Below are 18,894 nucleotides of genomic sequence, written 5' to 3' on the forward strand. Positions count from 1 at the left end.
GACGGCTTGTAGTCCATCTTTGTGTGGAATGTTCGTGTAGAGGGCTTCTACATCCATAGTGGCCAGGATGGTGTTATCAGGAAGATCACCGATGGATTGTAGTTTCCTCAGGAAGTCAGTGGTGTCTCGAAGGTAGCTGGGAGTGCTGGTAGCGTAGGGCCCGAGGAGGGAGTCTACATAGCCAGACAATCCTGCTGTCAGGGTGCCAATGCCTGAGATGATGGGGCGCCCAGGATTTCCAGGTTTATGGATCTTGGGTAGTAGATAGAATATCCCAGGTCGGGGTTCCAGGGGTGTGTCTGTGCGGATTTGATCTTGTGCTTTTTCAGGGAGTTTCTTGAGCAAATGCTGTCGTTTCTTTTGGTAACTCTCAGTGGGACCAGAGGGTAATGGCTTGTAGAAAGTGGTGTTGGAGAGCTGCCGAGCAGCCTCTTGTTCATATTCCGACCTATTCGTGATGACAACAGCACCTCCTTTGTCAGCCTTTTTGATTATGATGTCAGAGTTGTTTCTGAGGCTGTGGATGGCATTGTGTTCTGCACGGCTGAGGTTGTGGGGCAAGTGATGCTGCTTTTCCACAATTTCAGCCCGTGGACGTCAGCGGAAGCACTCTATGTAGAAGTCCTGTCTGCTGTCTCGACCTTCAGGAGGAGTCCACCTAGAATCCTTCTTTTTGTAGTGTTTGGTAGGGAGGTCTCTGCGGATTAGTATGTTGTTCAGAGGTGTGTTGGAAATATTCCTTGAGTCGGAGACGTCGAAAATAGGATTCTAGATTACCACAGAACTGTATCATGTTCGTGGGGGTGGAGGGGCAGAAGGAGAGGCCCCTAGATAGGATAGCTGCTTCTGCTGGGTTAAGAGTATAGTTGGATAGGTTAACAATATTGCTGGGTGGGTTGAGGGAACCATTGCTGTGGCCCCTTGTGGCATGTAGGGAGAGTGATCACTTTAGATAAGCTATTACCAACAGGAGAGTGGGTTGCGGGGGGGAGAAAACCTGGATTTGTGCTGGAAATGGCCCAACTTGATTATCATACACATTGTAAGGAGAGTGATCGCTTTAGATAAGCTATTACCAGCAGGAGAGTGGGGTGGGGGGAGAGAAAACCTTTTGTAGTGGTAAACACCCATTTTTTCATGCTTTGTGTTTATAAAAAGATCTTCTATACTTTCCACAGTATGCATCCGATAAAGTGAGCTGTAGCTCATGAAAGCTTATGCTCAAATAAATTGGTTAGTCTCTAAGGTGCTACAAGTACTCCTTTTCTTTTTATTAGAAATAAGGTTTTGGTCTCTACTGTCATATATCCCACTGACACACAGCCAGTCTACAGAAATGACAGAGAGCACTGGGGTTGTGACACAATCATTAAATTCAAGGTTTAGAGATAGCATCATCTAAGGATATATTTTATTTGTAAACTTTTAACAAATAAATTGCATTCCCCTTTTGGATATTAATTCATTAGTATTTGTAAAGAACTTTGAAGATGCAGAGTGTTATAATTAGGAATATCGTAAGGAAGTGGCCAACATTTATGTGTCACTACTGCCCTCTACTGGATGGAATCAGAACTACTTTACTGTGTCATAGGCCCTTAAAAACTATCTTACATCAAGTGTCTCTCTTAGCTAAAGAGGCAAAGGTTTGTTCTTTTGGAGCAGGAGGATCTGAGCTGTATCTCAAATGTCATTATAAAGCTCCAAGGGGGTACTGCATGAAGCCTAGTGAAAGCTGTGGAGTCCTAAGTGGGTACAGATTTCTCCTTCTTTTTTAAATTATTCCTGGTTTATCTACTTTAGAATTTTATCAAGCTGCCCCTCCTACTGTTATCCTTTTATGTTTGTTGCAGATTGATCTTCCTGATACTATAAGCCAACATGGCTTCCCTCTGTTTCCTCCCTTTTCAATAGTGACTCAGTTGTGTCTGTCTGGTTCTAGAAATAGGAATCTCTAGTTTACTTGAGCTCCCCCTCTGGCTGGATGTCAGCCTCTGGGATAGCAGAACAAACCTGTTGTAAGGTTTTGTGACTGACAGAGTGTTTTAAGATTTCTTGATGAGAGAAAAGTTAGGGCTAGTTTTGTTTGTTTGCTTTTGTGGGGGAAGCTTATGGCTGTTCAGGATCCACGGTACACTCACCAATATTTCCTAGCACCTGTAATGTAAGTGAAATTTTAGCACTCCCGCTCCAATGTTTAACTGACCTTATGAGGATACTAAAGAAACTGCAGCATTGGTCCAGATTTTCCTACAGAGCTTGTGTATGTGAATACTAAGGGTACACTCTGTCGTGTGTGTTGTAGTGGGGTCTATATAAATGATGCATCATGGTTCCAGCCGCAGAGTGTATATTCTGTACTAGATCCTCAATGGCAGTGTATGCAGTGGGATCTGTGGTGGGGTTATGGTGCTTCCTGGCCTCCAGTAATTGTTCTCTTCTGCTGTTCTGATTTATGGTATTTATAGTGCGCCAATTGTTATTTCCAGGCACCATCCTAGCCCTGTCCTCCCTCTCTGTCACCATGTAAGATTCTCCCAAGGTCTCATCCCCACTCCCCAAAGCATTTTTGAGTGCTTCTCTCCCACGCCTGGTAGGGATTGGGAGGCATTGTATTGGTTGCAGAATTGATGTATAGAGTATATCTTTGTCTCGGACAGGTTGTTTATAAGAATAACGACATCCGTCTGGAGCTGTCTCGCTTGGCGAGGATCAGTGACACCAAGATGAAGATCTACGGGGAGGTGAAATTCACATGTGAGAACGTGGCCACGCTGGATCCCATCAGCTTTGAGACTCCAGAGGCCTACATCAGTCTGCCTAAGTGGAATACCAAGCGGATGGGCTCCATCTCCTTCGACTTCCGCACCACTGAGCCCAATGGCTTGATCCTCTTCACCCATGGCAAGCCCCAGGAGAGGAAGGATGCCAGGAGCCAAAAGAACACCAAGGTAGACTTCTTTGCAGTGGAGCTGCTAGATGGGAACCTCTACTTGCTGCTTGATATGGGCTCCGGCACCATCAAGGTGAAAGCCACCCAGAAGAAAGCCAATGATGGAGAGTGGTATCATGTTGATATCCAGCGAGATGGCAGATCAGGTAGGAGCATAAAATCTTAAATAGGTTCATCTTTCTCCTCTGGTGGGGGAGCATAAAATCCTGGTCCTTTAAAATTCTTACTCCTAGAAGGGAGTTGCTTTCTTGCAAGAACTCTGTGTTACTTAAAGAAATTCACCTAGCAGAGTAGGAGACATTTCAAAGGGCCAGAAGTGTATGAAGTATTCAACGTGAGCTTTAGAATAGCCCCACAGAAGAAGCCTTTATAAGCAGCCCTTCAGCATCTTACTCTTTAACTCTATTTAATCTGCACCTAGTTCAGTAATCACGTACATCATCATAGTGGTCATTTTGGGGGGCGCAAGCCTTGGGGTCAAGTGCATAATGAATTTTATTACTTGGCTTTTATTCCAACTAACTCCCATTGACTTCACTGGGAATAAATAAATGCTGAGTAGAAACTGAGTAAGACCTTCAGGATCTGACCCAATATTAGCACCCTCTCCTGGGTCTATGTAGGGTCTGGGGAGACTAGGTAACACAATTAACAGGGAGAAACTTCCAAACTAGTGGAAAATTTTGTCGGGACAAGGGAGAGAGAGGAGTTGGCCAATCACTGCCCTATTCTCTTGTTTCCTTTGATGCTCTTGCAGATCACTGTTTGAATAGGGATTCTTCCTTTATTCCTAGCTAGGCTCTCCCTTTCCAAAGTATTTCTCAGAGTGAAAGTCCTTCTCTGAGTCTTTCTATATCTGGTTGAGTCCTCTTTGCTGCTTCTCACTTTTAGAATTTCAACTAACAGAATATATATATTCTTTATATTATGCCTGTCACCATATTATCTAGTTTCCAAAGGTATTTTCTTTGTTTCTGATGTTGTAGAGCAAGCAAACATATACTCGTGGTTGTGCTCCAAAATAAATTAGGAAGTTAAATAATCATATCTACAACGTGATCCTTGTGAATATGTGAACAGTTGGGCTTGAACTTCTCCTAGACCAGGGGTAGGCAACCTATGGCACGCATGCCAAAGGTGGCACGCGAGCTGATTTTCAGTGGCACTCACACTGCCCAGGTTCTGGCCACCGGTCTCAGGGGCTCTGCATTTTAATTTAATTTTAAATGAAGCTTCTTAAAGATTGTAAAAACCTTATTTACTTTACGTACAACGATAGTTTAGTTATATATTATAGACTTCTAGACAGAGGTCTTCTAAAAATGCTAAAATGTATTACTGGCACACAAAACCTTAAATTAGAGTGAATAAATGAAGGCTCGGCACATCACTTCTGAAAGACTGCCGACCCCTGTCCTAGACCATCAGGAGTTGAATGTCTGGCCATATGTTGCTGTAAAGGGAATTTTGCCTACATTTGCAGTTAGGTCTGGGATTTGACCTGTGATCTCCATAATATAAAGGTCCTAGATTTGTGCTTCTTGGGGCTTGCAATAGAGTGTTCTCAGCAGAGGGAATTTGCTTCCCCTGATTTTTCAAAAGAGCTGACTTTTAGGGACTACTGCACAGCCTCTCTCTTTATCCAGGCCTTTGTCTGAAGAGCTGGTCATTTCTGTGATCATTTAAAGGAGTTTCTTTGTGTTTGACATTGAGCCCATCTAGGTTTTAATGTATGTAATTTGATTCCATTAGCACCTAGCGACATCGACAGGAACATTTTACAAATGAAGACGTAAATAAATAAATGATTTCTGTAGATTTGCTAGAATCTAATTAACTTGCAAGGATAAACTCAATTAGTAGCGTTCATTACTGCCTACAGTTTTGCTTGCTCACATGGAGCATACCTGGCCCTTGGACAAAAAGAGCTCCAGAGTAAGAAGAAAAAGATGAAAAAGCAAAGTCCTGGTTGAAACAGCTTGTTAAAATCCAACCTGAGAGGGGCACATTTTGGTGCATAATGATAGCTGAGATTGACATTACCCCTAGGAGAAGTCACCTGAGCACCCCAAGGAGGCAGATTGCAGGACTGACCTGTTTGCTGCTCAGCAGAAAGGTTTATTGATTGCCTGAAACCTGATCAGAGATAACAGACTTCAAATTAAATGTGCTTTGTTGAACAACAGTGAACAGATTTGTTCTTTTCTTTTTTTAACTGAATTTTGTGCTGGTGAAAATTGCTGGATTGAGAGCCCTGCCCTCTGATGTCCTTTCTGCCAAGGTAACAGGAGGACCAGCACTGAGAGTTCCCTCATGTAACCCCTTTAGTGTGCATTGAGCATTCAAACCTTCAGGGGCCTCTGCTAGGGATGAGAAAGGAATTCAGTTTCCATGGTTTGTTCAGTCCCTGGCTTTTCTGCTGATTGCCAGCAGGTCCTGAGCTTTTTGTGACGTGGACATCTGCCTGTTAGAAACTGGACTGAGAAACAACAGACTCATTTCACATAGGTCATCCAATAACCGTTAGGCTTTAATAACTGAAAACTGGTTTTGATCTGGGCTAGATTTGAGCCAGTGAACTGGACGTTCTGTATCTCATTCATAAGGTACCCCATCCTCATTAGATTCTTTCCTTTCTTCCAGTTCTCCCAAGCTCTGAGCTCTGCTGAGCTAAGCAGAATCACCTTTAAAGGTCCAAGTTCTCCCTACCACTAGGTACAAGAGTAGGAAAGGGGCTGCTGGGAAGCAGGGCAGTTGTCCTGCTCACATAACCTCTGGCATCTCCAGTCCCCTTTGGCTCTGCATGTGCTTCAGTCGGTGATGGCTGGCAACACAACCAAAGCTCTATTTTCACTGTATGCTGACAAGAGCTGACAGCTCGGACTTGGATGCCTAACATCCGCTCCCGTATCCTGTAACCTTTCTATCCCCAGGGCAGCCTCCTACTGGTAATGTCCATGAAATCTGTCACCCTTTCTAGCTGGGAAATGCTGCACCTCATTACAAGAGAACATTTTCAGCCAATTCTGAGCTACAGAGCACATGTTATCCCACCCCTGCTGACTCTGAAAGCCTTCCTGGCAAACTGGATGTCCGGTTGCATCAGTGTCCTGTTTCCCATACTGGCTCTGCCTTCACTGGTTGCTGCCTTTTTGGGCACTCCCACTCGCTTACACAGGCCCCCAGTTAAGGCCCTTGAGGGGTCAGAAATGAGGCAGAAGAGCCCTTCTGATTTCTGTGGTAGAACTTTGTTCTGTCTTCCCAGAATTGTAGATGTTAGAGATAGAAAAGATTTCCTAGCTCATCTGGTCCCTTCTCCCTAGGTCCAGTGCTGGATTGGTCCCTCCAGTGGCTTTTCCAGTCTGGTCTTAAAAGTTCCATGTAATGGGACTTGTGTCACTTTCATAGGGAGACTGTTGTGGAGCCTAATGCATCTCACAATCAAGAAGCTTAGCTTATTACTCAGCCTAGATACATACTTCCTTTCTTAATTTCATCCTCTTCTTCCTTGCTTTACATCTTTAGCCTTGTCATTTCCTCTCCTTCCTGGGTATTTTCGCCTTTTCAGTATTTGCAGACTGTTATGTCTCTCCCTCTGTGACTGATTGGCGAAGCTAGTCAGGTTTCATCTGATCTTTTAATCTTTTCCCATAAGTCAGACTCTCCAGCCCCTTGATCATTTCAGTTACCCTTCTCTTGACTCTCTTTTTGGTAATACAGTATACTGTCCACAACATGAACACAACCTTCCAAGTGCAGTGGCAGCAGAGCCAGGTGGAGAGGGACTGTGACCGTGCTGCTCTGTGATGTGCTACCTTTGCGTATATAGCCGTATTGTGTTCTTGCCATATAAAGTGGAAAATGTCTGTGGTGGTGCAATTTACTTACACAACATGGTTCATCAAACAACCCCAGTTCTCTCTGAGCCTTTAATTTGTAATGCCTCTATTGCCTCAAACAGTCTGCTGCCTCTGACATTATCCTTAAGTTATATAGAACATCACACACGTGAAATGCCCTGTTTGCATTCTGTTCTCTGTTCAAGAAGATGCGTATTACAGCTTAAGGGGGGGAAAGGCATATGTATGTGACTGCATTTTCTCAGAGCAAACTCTATTAACCAAACTCCCCTGCCCCCTCCTAGGGGTGTAGGATAAAGAATGCAGTGATCTGGAATTAATCTTAAAGCATAGACAGTCCCTTCTGGGGACACAGAGTATCTTAATGACAGGGCAATCACACGTGATGATTTAGAGCTAGATGGAACAAGTTTCTGATTCTTAGTTCAAAGCGGATTGGTGGGCTGGTGTCCCTATTTCAAAAACAGCTGAAGTCCTGAATGAGAAGCAGTGTGGTCTAGTAGACTGCACTGGGCTGGCCTGTCAGAGACCTGGGTTCTGCTTTTATCTCTGCCACTGACCCATTGGATGATCTTGTTGTTAGTCTTTACACTTCTCTGTTTTTCCCTTGTACCCTTTGTCTGCTTGATTGTAAACTCTTCATGGCAGGTACTGCCTCTTCAAGTATGTATGTACAGTGCCTTGCACAATGGGGCTTTCAACTTGAAGCCTAGAAGCAAACAATACTACAAATAATACAAATAATTCTACAAATAATAATACTACAAATAATAATAAGAACTCTCTCTTTTGGAGTTCACCTTCACCTCTCTGTCTCCCCATTTTCCCACCTGTGAAATGGGGATAATGGTACCTTCTTTGTAAAACGCATTGAGGTCTGCTGATGAATAGCATTGTATAAGAGCTATGTATTAGTATGAGTACTATTTATTTTAATCCTATATAGTACCAGAGCCTTCTAATTCCAAAGCTGCACTTTGTGATTTCCTGCCTTGCAGGGTGAATCCCATTGAATAACACTGAGTTCCTGGGTTTTTGCTCTTTTTTTTTTCTTTTTTTAAAGAAAGACCCTCTCTTCCTACAAGACAGGAGGAGAACTAAGACCATGTTATTGAATGTGTGTATTATTGTAGCACCTGGAGTCCCTAATCAGGAGTGGGACCCCATTGTACTTTGTGCTGTAGAAGCACACATGGACACACAGTCCCTGCCTGGAAGAGTTTAGAGCCTGTGGCTGGGGGGAAGAGGTGGGGAGGGGCAGTGTAGGACACACTTTTTCAGTCAGTGCTGTGTTTTACTGGGGATCGTCAGTCTCCCCAGCTGAAACCATCATCGTTAACCTGCATTCAAGGACCATAGGAACTGAACTAGACCTGCGCTGTCAGTGGAGCTGTTGGCTGATGTTTCCTTTTCCTCCTTACCCCAGGTACCATATCAGTGAACAGCAGGCGCACCCCATTCACTGCCAGTGGGGAGAGTGAAATCTTGGACCTGGAAGGGGACATGTACCTAGGTGGGCTACCTGAGAACCGGGCAGGCCTCATCCTCCCCACAGAGCTCTGGACGGCCATGCTGAACTATGGCTATGTAGGCTGCATCCGGGACCTGTTCATCGATGGACGGAGCAAGAACATCCGGCAGCTGGCGGAGGTGCAGAATGCTGCCGGGGTCAAATCCTCCTGCACCCGGCTCAGCACCAAGCAGTGCGACAGTTACCCATGTAAGAACAATGCTCTCTGCAAGGACGGCTGGAACCGCTTCATCTGCGACTGCACTGGCACTGGCTACTGGGGCAAAACGTGTGAGCGGGGTAAGTCAAGTGTGTTTTGAGATCATGCTTACCAAACTGGGTGTGTGTAGGAGCTCAGTGGGGACAAGACTGTGCTGCTCCTGGACTTAAAGTTGGGTTATTAGGATGGTGCCCCCAAGCTCCGGGGACTCTTCTCCTCACTTTGATGGCTTAGTGGGATCTGAGTCTCTCCCACCCAATGGTCCTCACCACCCTGAGTACAAAGGAAACTCTACTCCCGTTTGATAGTGCCAATCCCTACCCAGGTTACCAGGGAGCATTCCTTCTGTGATGGTTCCCCCTCACCCTCTGCCCCAAGGACCAGTTAATCTTACTTTCATCTGAGCTGATGATACCCTGGGGAGTGGGGATCCTTCCTCCCAGTTCTGAAGTCTCTTTTCCCCAGGTTCAGTGTCTCTCCCTCTCTGAGTTCTGTCTTTCATCTGTTGGGGCACAAAATGTGGCTGTGTGTGATGAGTTCCAGGTGGCTTATTGGTAGCAGTCCCAGGTGCAGGCTGGGGTCCTGCTGATCCTTTTGCTTTAGCACAGGCTTGGTTGACAGACAAGGAAGGTATCCCCCTGTCTGTGTCTCTCTCCTTCATCTGCCTGCACTGATGGCTGAGTTGCTGGCAGAGCCATCCAGTAGGGTACTGTAGTATTGTATTAATTTAGATGGAATAAATGGACCCAGAGAGTTAAAGGTGTTAACGTGACCCAGTCACTGTCCAACATTAAGCACTGTTAAACAAGGCTTAGGGTTTGGTATACAGAGACCTCAGCCTGCTTTGTACCATGGCAAACACACCATTAAATATCTGTTTAACCTTTTATTAAAGATACATGAAGAAGAGGGGAAAAGATTAAAGTATTTGAAATGTAAATCCCTTTCACTTTAACTGTTGAGAGTTTTTAGAAGGGAACCCCTCTTATTTGACAATTATTTGGTAATAACTGTTCTTTTTGAGGGAAAGAGAAAAAGGTAGTTGAGAAGGGCTGTTGTTGTTACTGTTGTAGTTAAAGTCCGAGCCCATTTCTTCAAAGATGAAACACGACAAACACAAACAAGAGGGAAGAAAAACCCCAGCAAAGATAGAAAATGCAGTTTCTGTCACTTGTGTTGACTCTCACTTGCAGCCTCACTGCTGGAAATACAGGCACAGCACATGGTCTTATTAGCCACCCCGAGACCTGGCAAACCATAGCATTGTCCGACTGTTTAGGACAGTTCATTTAGCTGCCTCGTTCTGGTCACAGGCTTACAGCAGTGATGCAGAATATACAGTCTTGGCTGGGCAAGCCAGACTCTAATTAGACAGAATGCAGAAGAAAAGGGACAGGAAAGAGAAGAAAAATGGTAGTGAAGGGAAAGGACACAGGACAGAGGTAGGAGAGACAAAGTCTCTCATCCGAGGTGGTGGTTGAGATTCAGCTGAAGCTGGTGGAGGTAGCAATGTCCTCTGGCTCCTTTTCTCTGGTCTGGTCTGGTCAGGACACCTCTCAGGATTAGATGAAGAATGTCCAGGCTCCCAGGACACGGTGGGGGTGGCAGCTGTGATGGTGAAGCTTCTCCTTCCCCTTTTCTGATCTTCCAGTGTGCCAGCATTGTGCTTGCCTCCATCCATCCACCAATTTCCCTTTTAAAGTCTCTCTGATGTTAAGGACCCCAAAAAGGAGTGAAGGGGAAATAGCTCATCCCCTCATTATTTTGTCCACCAGTTAGACGTAATCTTTGATACACCACTGTGTATCAGTGTGATTGATTTCTGGTCCCTCATTTTTCGTGTTTACAAGACACGATCTCAACACAGTCCTTGAATTGAACCAGTAGGCCTTTTTGTTTGGACTAATTCAGCCCTGCCTCCCTGTTGCACCTTTTCCTATAAACATTTGTTATCATAGGTTATTGAGAAACTTAATAAACTTTCCCACGGTTGTACAGGTGACCTCACAATTAGGGTAAATTTTTAGGCCCAGTTATCACAACACTAGTGACAAGGTGCCTCCAAACTCACCTGTGCCAAGGGCAAATCTGTAGAAGACAGTCAGCAATTTCTCAAGTACAATGAATGTCACCACACCTTCTTCTCATTGTTGCTAGTTCTGTCTGATCATTTAAAGGCGTCTGATTGGGGATATATGAGGCACAATTATTGCCAGTGCAGGCAGCCAAGACACATCCATTCTAGGCCAAATGAGACAGAGCTTAGCAAATAAAAGACATTTGATCTATAGACCGTTCAAATCCCAGACGGTTCCGTTAATTGTTTTTGCCCCTGTATTGCGCCCGGTGCCGTGCTCAGAATAAGCTGGATGAGTGTAAAAAAAAAAAAAGATAGCAGTAGGCCCACTTAACAAAGAAAATGGAACTTCCCTTTGGTAATGTTACTTTTTATTGAGATCAATTTCTCAGTAATATTTGGCTATTAGGACTGGAGTGCGGCTGGAATGTACTTGTTGAAACACAACTGTGGATTGTTGGCAGAATCATAGGGCTTTCATCTGTTTTTGCCCTCTGGCCTCCCCCACTTCGTAGCACAGTCTAGTGACTGGACCACATGTTTGGGGATCAGGACTCTTGGGTTCTGTTCCCAGCTCAGTCATGGATGTCCTGTGTGACCTTGGGCAAGTCACTCCCCTCGCTGTGCCTTAATTTTCCTATCTTTATTGGAGATAATGATACTGAATCACCTCCAATGAAGGTTGTGGGGATTAATTAGATACTGTGTGCAAAGCACTGTATAGTTCTGGGGCTTTGCAATTCACCTGCTTTGCAGGAGGGGAAGGATTTTATTTAACAGGAACTCACTGTAGATCAATAGAATTCTCCCTGCAGGGCAGTTGGGATTTTTAGGCTTTAGAAGTGCAAGATTTATTCTTAATGGTACAGCTTCCAAGGCCAGCACTACACAGTTTGGTGCCCAGCCTCACCCTGGCTACTGCTGGTGTTCCTAGTGCTGCAAGTGTGCCCTTAAAGGAAAGTCACCCTGTTTGACCGGGCCCCTAATAATTCAGCACTGTAGGCAGCCATGTATAGCATCTATGCATAATGTCAGTCCTGAAGCTTCCCCCATACACTTTACTGGGTTAGATGACTGCAAAACTGGGTTTTCTGAACAGGGGTTTGAGAATTCCCCTGACCCACCTACACCCGAGTGCATGCTGCCATTTTGAGTGGTGCTGTGTCAGGGAAGCACCACACCATAAATTCGTTGCTTCCTTATACTGTGTTGCGGTAGGATCAAACTCTAACTTTCTGCTTGTCCTTAGTTTTTGTTTGAGGCAATTTGTTATACCCTGGAGTGACCAACACTGTGATAAAACTCACAGGACATTCCTGATTCCAAGTCCCTGTCATGAGCCTGGCTTGCAGGAGTCAGAATTCAGAGCTATCTGTAGGCATCCAATTTATAGTTGGGTGAAATGTGTGTAATGACATTCAGAGCCAGGCAAATTTGGGCCAGCGTCAGAGTGGTCTGGGAGAATGAATGAATGAATGTATGTGCAGTGCTGTGGAAACATGAAGATCTCAGTAATATTGTTGATTGTATCTCCTAGAAACTAAGGGTCACAAATCTTTTGGTGAGTGTGGGGCTGGGGATAAGTTGCAGAAACGTGAGCTTCGGGGGACCTGAAGTCTGGAAATGCAGTAATGGTTATACGTGGAAACAGTGCAGGCCATGTTGGTTTCAACCCCAAATCGGACAGGAGTTGTCTGTTTCAACTGAGTTTTACTTTGCAGCTCAGGGTGAAGCTCATGGGAAGAGATTGCACAGGGATTGGAACTGAAAAACTGCTCACACAACAAAGCCCTGCAGACTGAATCATGTTGTGATGACTCCACGTTATCTGTATCATGAGGTTACATCACAGCTTCATCACATACTGACACAACTGCTTGATCTCAGGACATGGCATCATGACGCAGTGATTTTGCCTGCATGACAAACAGAAATAGACACTGCCAATACTTGACTCGAACTTTTATGCCCTGACACCCAAAGGTGACTGTAAGTCCAGCTGTCAGTCAGTCTGTGGCTCAAGCACTGTGGAGGGCAATGTTGCTACCCGCCCTACTGAGCACAGGAATTGGGGAGCTGCCTCAGGATTGGGGTGAACAAGAGATATAGGACAGTGAAGGCAAAATGTAGCCACGGCAGGACAGGGCTTTAAATAAATGACTAGCATCAACTGTTGGCAGCGGATGGCAGAATTTGAAACCTGCGCTTGCCAAGAACAGCCTGGCTCACTTCAGTCAGTCTTTAGTCCTGGGGAGAGGGAAGGGAGCGTAATAATAGTCAGTTGGCTTCACTGCTGCAGGGGGTTGAAAATTAGACAAAAGCACTTTCAGGCTCAAAGTGCCACAGCTGCTGAAGGTAAAGAAAGATCCTCCAGGACTAGGAGGTGGGATCATATAGAGGAGTTAGTCTTAGAAATGGCAAAGACCTATTCTGTTCTAGTGTGTCTGTCATCCAGGATAGGATACCCCTTTGTTCAGCAACTCCAGTAAAGAGCATGGGGTAAAGGCTGATAGCTAGATTGTGTTGTTCCCTATAATGTACAATAGTATATTGTTCCACATGCAGTATGCTGGTGAACTAGCCAAATTAAGACAGAAGTGTGCTGTCTGAGGACCAAATCCTGAAGGTTTTTCACAGGTAAAACTTCTATCAGAATCATTTGTCCCTGAAACCTCTCAGTTTTACTTGAGTACCTCAGATTTGACTGTAAATTGGGTCAAGATAAAGCAGTTTGGATAAACAAGAACCAACCTCAGCCTTCATGTTGAACGTGAACTGACTGATCTCTGAGATCATGTTTCAATGTGGGTCTTCAGTGTGACTGATTTTAGTTAAGGTCTCACACATCTGAGTTTTCTGTTTTCCATCAGAAATATCAAAATACCCAGGGGAAGGCTGCACTCGTGGTATTCTCAAACTAGCCCAAACCACTGTGGTAGTCCTGGAAATCATGTGCAAGAAGGACTGTTCTCATGAGTCCTGTGGAGTGAAGGGATTGCAATAAGCATTTGAACTTTTGGATGGATCTCTGAACCTTTAGAGATTCAGCAGTCATTAGTAGAGAGGAAAGAAGGCCCAATAGTTAGAGTACTAGCTCAGGCAGTGGGAGCATTGGTTCAACTCCTGCTCCACCAACAAAAAACTATGACCCCGGGCAAGACACTTAGTCTGTGCCTCACATCCCTATTTGTTAAGTGGGGATAATAGCATGTCTCCACCTCACAGGGGCGTTGTGAGAATAAATCTATTAAAGTTAGCTAGATACTCAGATACTGTGGGGGCCATGTAAGTGCCTAAGTTGGAGAGAGAGCCACTGGAAAGCAAGCATATCCCTGAGGGAGAGAATACATTTATAACAAATGAAAGGAAACTATTATATACAATAATTAACCTGTGGCACTCACTCCAGCAGGATGTCATTGAGTCAAATAGGTTAGTAAGAGTCAAAGCAGAATTGGACGTTTATTGTAGGCAGAGCTTGTAGCTTCTCCTTTAGTTAAGGTTGCCAGACACTTCCCAATATAAAACCATATTTTCATTTGTGTATACCTTTGCCAGACTTTGACTACTTGGACTGAAATTTTTTATGCCGATGTCCACCTAAGTTTGAATATTTTTTGGAAAGTTTCAGCTAAAATGGTTCAACCATTTCTCCGAACAAGGTTAGGGGAAAATATATCATTTTGCTCATGTTTTTAAAAAAGTCAACTGTTTCACAGAGCAGCTCTGTCACCTCCACGCTTTGGGGCAGGGTCTTCAAATTTAGCAAGGGGTTTCCCTGGTTTCAGGGATTTGCCTTTTGATGGTCTTGTGAAAATGCGCCCCCCATTTGGCTAACTTAGAGAGAGCCCTCTGAAAGATGTCAGTTTGTACATGCTCAGTAGAGACTGGTTAGAGTTTGGCAGCTAAATTCTCCAAAGATTACACCTGCACTAGGCCTGCCCTATTCCCCACAAGCTACTATGAGTGACCAGACTGTGCGGCACCATCCCCGTAGAACAACTGAGCATGTTTCAGCATGAGGGAACAGGGGCTTAGTGGGACTTTCCTTGCAGTTGTCCTCTTGGAAGCAAGGACTGCTCTGATGCCAGGCACAGGAACTGAGAGCAGAAACACTGTGACAGTCTGTACCCCTATGTTCACCCCTTTTACAAGAATATAGTAAAACCTCTACAAAGTATGCCATGTGAGGTATCATTTGAAAACTCATGATTTGCTGATCATTATTGCCTTGATAAAATGTGTGGGATAACACTGTATGTAAAGTTATAAGATTGCGCTGTGTGATATTCCTGAGACATGTACCAAAACGTTCTGGAGAGCAGTCACAGACCATTTCTCCAGAGACAAAAGGTTTAGCCACACCTCAGCCAAGTGTCAACAAGATCAAGTGGACCATCTAAAGTGGCCATTCTTCCGCAGGAGAGAGGGTGTTGGCAAAGAATCTATGTTTTGACAAAGAAGTAGCATGAGGTTCCTGTCCACACAGACTTTCTGTCTCCTGAACCTCAGCTGGAGATGATTCTTGGACAAGAGAAATGATGATAAGAGGAGAGAGCAAATGCTCCGAGTCATCTCTTCCTTTATCTCTACTCATGGCATCAACAACACTTGAACAAAGGAAAAAGCATTGGACTGAGGGAGAGTTCCTGACTGAAAGGAGTTCAACCGTAAGGCTGATGAGACGTGTTGAGAGAGACCTTTGCTCTGCATTCACTTTAACTTGTTAAGTTAGGCATTAGTTGCAATGTACTTTTATTTTCTTGTAACCAATGCCGATTTTATGCCTCATTACTTGTAATCACTTAAAATCTATCTTTCTGTAGTTAATACTTTTGTTTTATTGTTTTATCTAAACCAGTGTGTTTGGATTGAAGTGTTTGGGAAACTTCATTTGGGATAACGGGATTTGTGCATATCATTTTCTATTAATGAAAGGATGGACTTTATATAAAGCTTGTACGATCCAGAAGAGTGTTGGGCAGTATAAGACACACATTTCTGGGAGGAAGTCAGGGACTTGGAGTTTGCTGGTGTCACTCTGTAATATAATTCAGGAATGGCTGGCTATAGTACTCATGCAGTATAACTGGGAATAACTTACATGCTGGAGGCTGTGTGTGAGCAGACCAAGAGTGGTTGCTCTCACAGCCAAGCAGTGTAAAAGGCACTCCAGGTTGGGGAATTGAGGGGACAGCCACCCATCAGTCCAGATGGTACCCTGGGCAATGTCACAGTGGCGTAGTTGGCAGGATCTATGCTTGTTAGCCTAAGTAAAGTTTACTCTTTAAGCACTGGCATAGAGATTTTAAGTGAGTCTCAAATGCAGTGGCTGGAAACAGTCAAAGAGAGGTTGCTATTTGTCGTTTTCTGTTTACTTATTTTGGGTGAGGGAAATAGAAACTGAAAAGTATAAAAATGAATGCCAACAAAGCAACTGCAAAATTAGAACTGGCCAGATTGGAAGCAGAAGAAAGAGAGACTGAACACAAATTCCAAAAGTGGCAGGTAGAAATGAGACTGAAAGAAGGAGCTGCTGCATTGGAGCTGAAGAAGAGAGAATTAGCTGCTGCACTGGAGCTGAAGAAGCCACCAATAGGAGAGCCATGTAGTTAAAGAAAAAGAAACTGAAGCCCAGAAGTGAGCCATGGAGGAGAGGGAGAGGAATTACTACCCATAACTGTTAGAAAAGCACAGAAAGATCCCAGGGTCACCAAAATCTCCCTCCACTCAGGGAACTCTCAGCTGGGACAAGTTGTCTCCTGCATATGAAGAGCCAGACTGCACTGAGGAATACTTCACCACAATTGAAAAGCGATGTGAAGTCCATAAGATTCCTGAGGACAAGAAAGCCCCCAAACTGGTTGCAAAACTCTCTGGTAAAGCTTTGAGTATATTTCATGAAATGCCAACTGGTGAAGCTTTGATATATTCTGAATATAAGAAAGCTGTTTTACAAAGGTTTCAAATCACTCCTGAAGTGTATAGGGTGAAATTTAGAAATCTAAAAGGAGTGCTGGCATGAGTCCAGTGAATATGTTTATAAGATGTGTGACCTAATAAGAAAATGGGCAAAAGGGAAAGGTGTTGAAAATTATGACCAATTGCTTGATCTCATTGCTCAAGAACATTTCTTGAGTATATGCACTGACAATGTAAAAAATAGTCTGTGGGATAAATCTGTAAAATCTGTAGCAGAGATGGCTACACTGGCTGATGCCTTTGAGCAAGCCTCGTTGTCCAATGAGTGCAAGTCACAGAAGGAGGGGTACAACCCCCATGTAAAGGGGGATCCCATTTTACCCCTGGGAAAAAGGAGGGCTGGGCAGTACAAACCATATATTTCTGGGGGAGTGTCTGAGACTGGGAGTTTGCTGGTGTAATTCATGAGTAGCGGGCCATCGCACTCATACAGTATAACTGGGAGTGATTTACACGCTGGAGGTTGTGTGAGTGCAGACCAGGAGCGGTAGCTCTCATAGCAAAGCAGTGTAAAGGGTCCCCCAGGTTGGAGAACTGAGGGGACACAGCTGTTCACCGGTCCAGATTGTACCATGGGTAATGCCAGAGACTATTCCTCCTTTGCTTTCAATGCTCTCCCTGCTGACACCTATACAGAAGAGATGGAGGAAACTACCACACTGGGATGTAGGGAGTGGGGAGGACATAAGAGGAGAGGGGGTTGTAGGAGCCAGAGCATGGGGTGAAGTGGAAGGTGCAGGGTGGAGGCAGGAGCCATAAAAAGGCCCCTGATAAAATTAATACTTTTGTATTCAGTGCAGGGCTTGGATGGTTAAATGAGGCCTGAGGCCACACATTGAGCTAGGAGGATAAAACAGTGATCAATAACTTCTGTTATAAGACAGGCCATCCTGAAATGTCCCCTTATGGTCAGGTGTGACACCCCAGCTATGCTGTGCCTTGATTTCCCCTCATGCAGGGTATAAAGAAGCCCAGACAGACCTTTAAATACTAACAAGCATCCCCTTTTGAAGGGTCTTATTTATTAACAGAAAGTCCAACACAAAACATAAACAACACCTTCGCCCCAGCACCTTGGCTGAGACCAAGGCAGTCTTAATTCTCTGTTCCATCTGAGTCCACTGCTCGTCTCTGTCCAGGTCCTCTTGGTTCAGGTCTTTACCTCTGGAACCAGGTCTTTTGTTACTACATGGGTAAAGTCCTTCTTCGAAGTCAGGGGTCCATGGAGACCTGGCAATGGCTGCTCTTCCACAGGGCAGCATGTATGGGCTTCCAGCCACTGTCTGGGAGAGACCCCCCCCCATGCTGAGACCAGGCCCTCCTGAATTCCTGCCAACTGCAGTTTTCCTCTAGGGATCTCCCATCACCAGGAGCATGTTTTCCAGGCTCCCCCCTCTGGTGGGCTCCCTGGAGAGCTGTCAAGGTTCCTTCCCCACTCTGAACTCTAGGGTACAGATGTGGGGACCTGCATGAAAAATCCCTAAGCTTATTTTTACCAGCTTAGGTTAAAACTTCCCTAAGGTACAAACTATTTTACCTTTTGCCCTTGGACTTTATTGCTGCCATCACCAAGCGTCTAACAAATATATAACAGGGAAAGAGCCCGCTTAGAAACGTCTTTCCCACCCAAATGCTCACCAAACCCTACACCCACTTTCCTGGGGAAGGCTTGATAAAAGTCCTCACCAATTTGCATAGATGAACACAGACCCAAACCCTTGGATCTTAAGAACAATGAAGAAGCAATCAGGTTCTTAAAAGAAGAATTTTAACTGAAGAAAAAGTAAAAAGAATCACCTCTGTAAAATCAGGATGGTAAATACCTTACAGGGTAATCATATTCAAAACATAGAGAATCCCTCTAGGTAAAATCTTAAGTTACAAAAAGACACAAAAATCAGGAATATCCATTCCATTCAGCACAACTTATTTTCTCAGCCATTTAAACAAAACAGAATCTAACACGTATCTAGCTAGATTACTTACTAAGTTCTAAGACTCCATTCCTTTTTGTTCCCGGCAAAAGCAACAGACAGACAAAGAGAACCTTTGTCGTCCCCCCCCCCCCCCCAGCTTTGAAAGTATCTTGTCTCCTCATTGGTCATTTTGGTCAGGTGCCAGCGAGGTTATCCTAGCTTCTTAACCCTTTACAGGTGAAAGGGTTTTTTGTCTGGCCAGGGGGGATTTTAAAGGTGTTTACCCTTCCCTTTATATTTATGACAAGAGCCCTCTGTCTTAAGGAGCACTCCTTCTAGGCACCTTGCTCCAGGAGAACACCTTCTGATCAGCCCC

General features: G+C 44.5%; 1 protein-coding gene across 38 annotated transcripts in view; it reads left to right on the forward strand.

Annotated features, from left to right (window-relative positions):
• Nucleotides 1-18,894, forward strand: part of NRXN3 (neurexin 3) — a 1,412,371-nt gene that overhangs the window by 451,059 nt on the left and 942,418 nt on the right. For all 38 annotated transcript variants that reach the window (XR_007357036.2, XR_007357037.2, XM_048852498.2 and 35 more), the window contains 2 exons: nt 2,661-3,099; nt 8,240-8,623. Coding sequence is in view for 36 of the 38 variants with exons in the window: in XM_048852498.2 (XP_048708455.1) it covers nt 2,661-3,099; nt 8,240-8,623 (823 nt within the window). In the remaining 2 variants the exon portion in view is untranslated. The remainder of the gene's footprint in view (nt 1-2,660; nt 3,100-8,239; nt 8,624-18,894) is intronic.

The sequence above is a fragment of the Caretta caretta genome, chromosome 6 (assembly GCF_965140235.1).
Source record: "Caretta caretta isolate rCarCar2 chromosome 6, rCarCar1.hap1, whole genome shotgun sequence".
Taxonomy (NCBI): Eukaryota; Metazoa; Chordata; order Testudines; family Cheloniidae; genus Caretta; species Caretta caretta.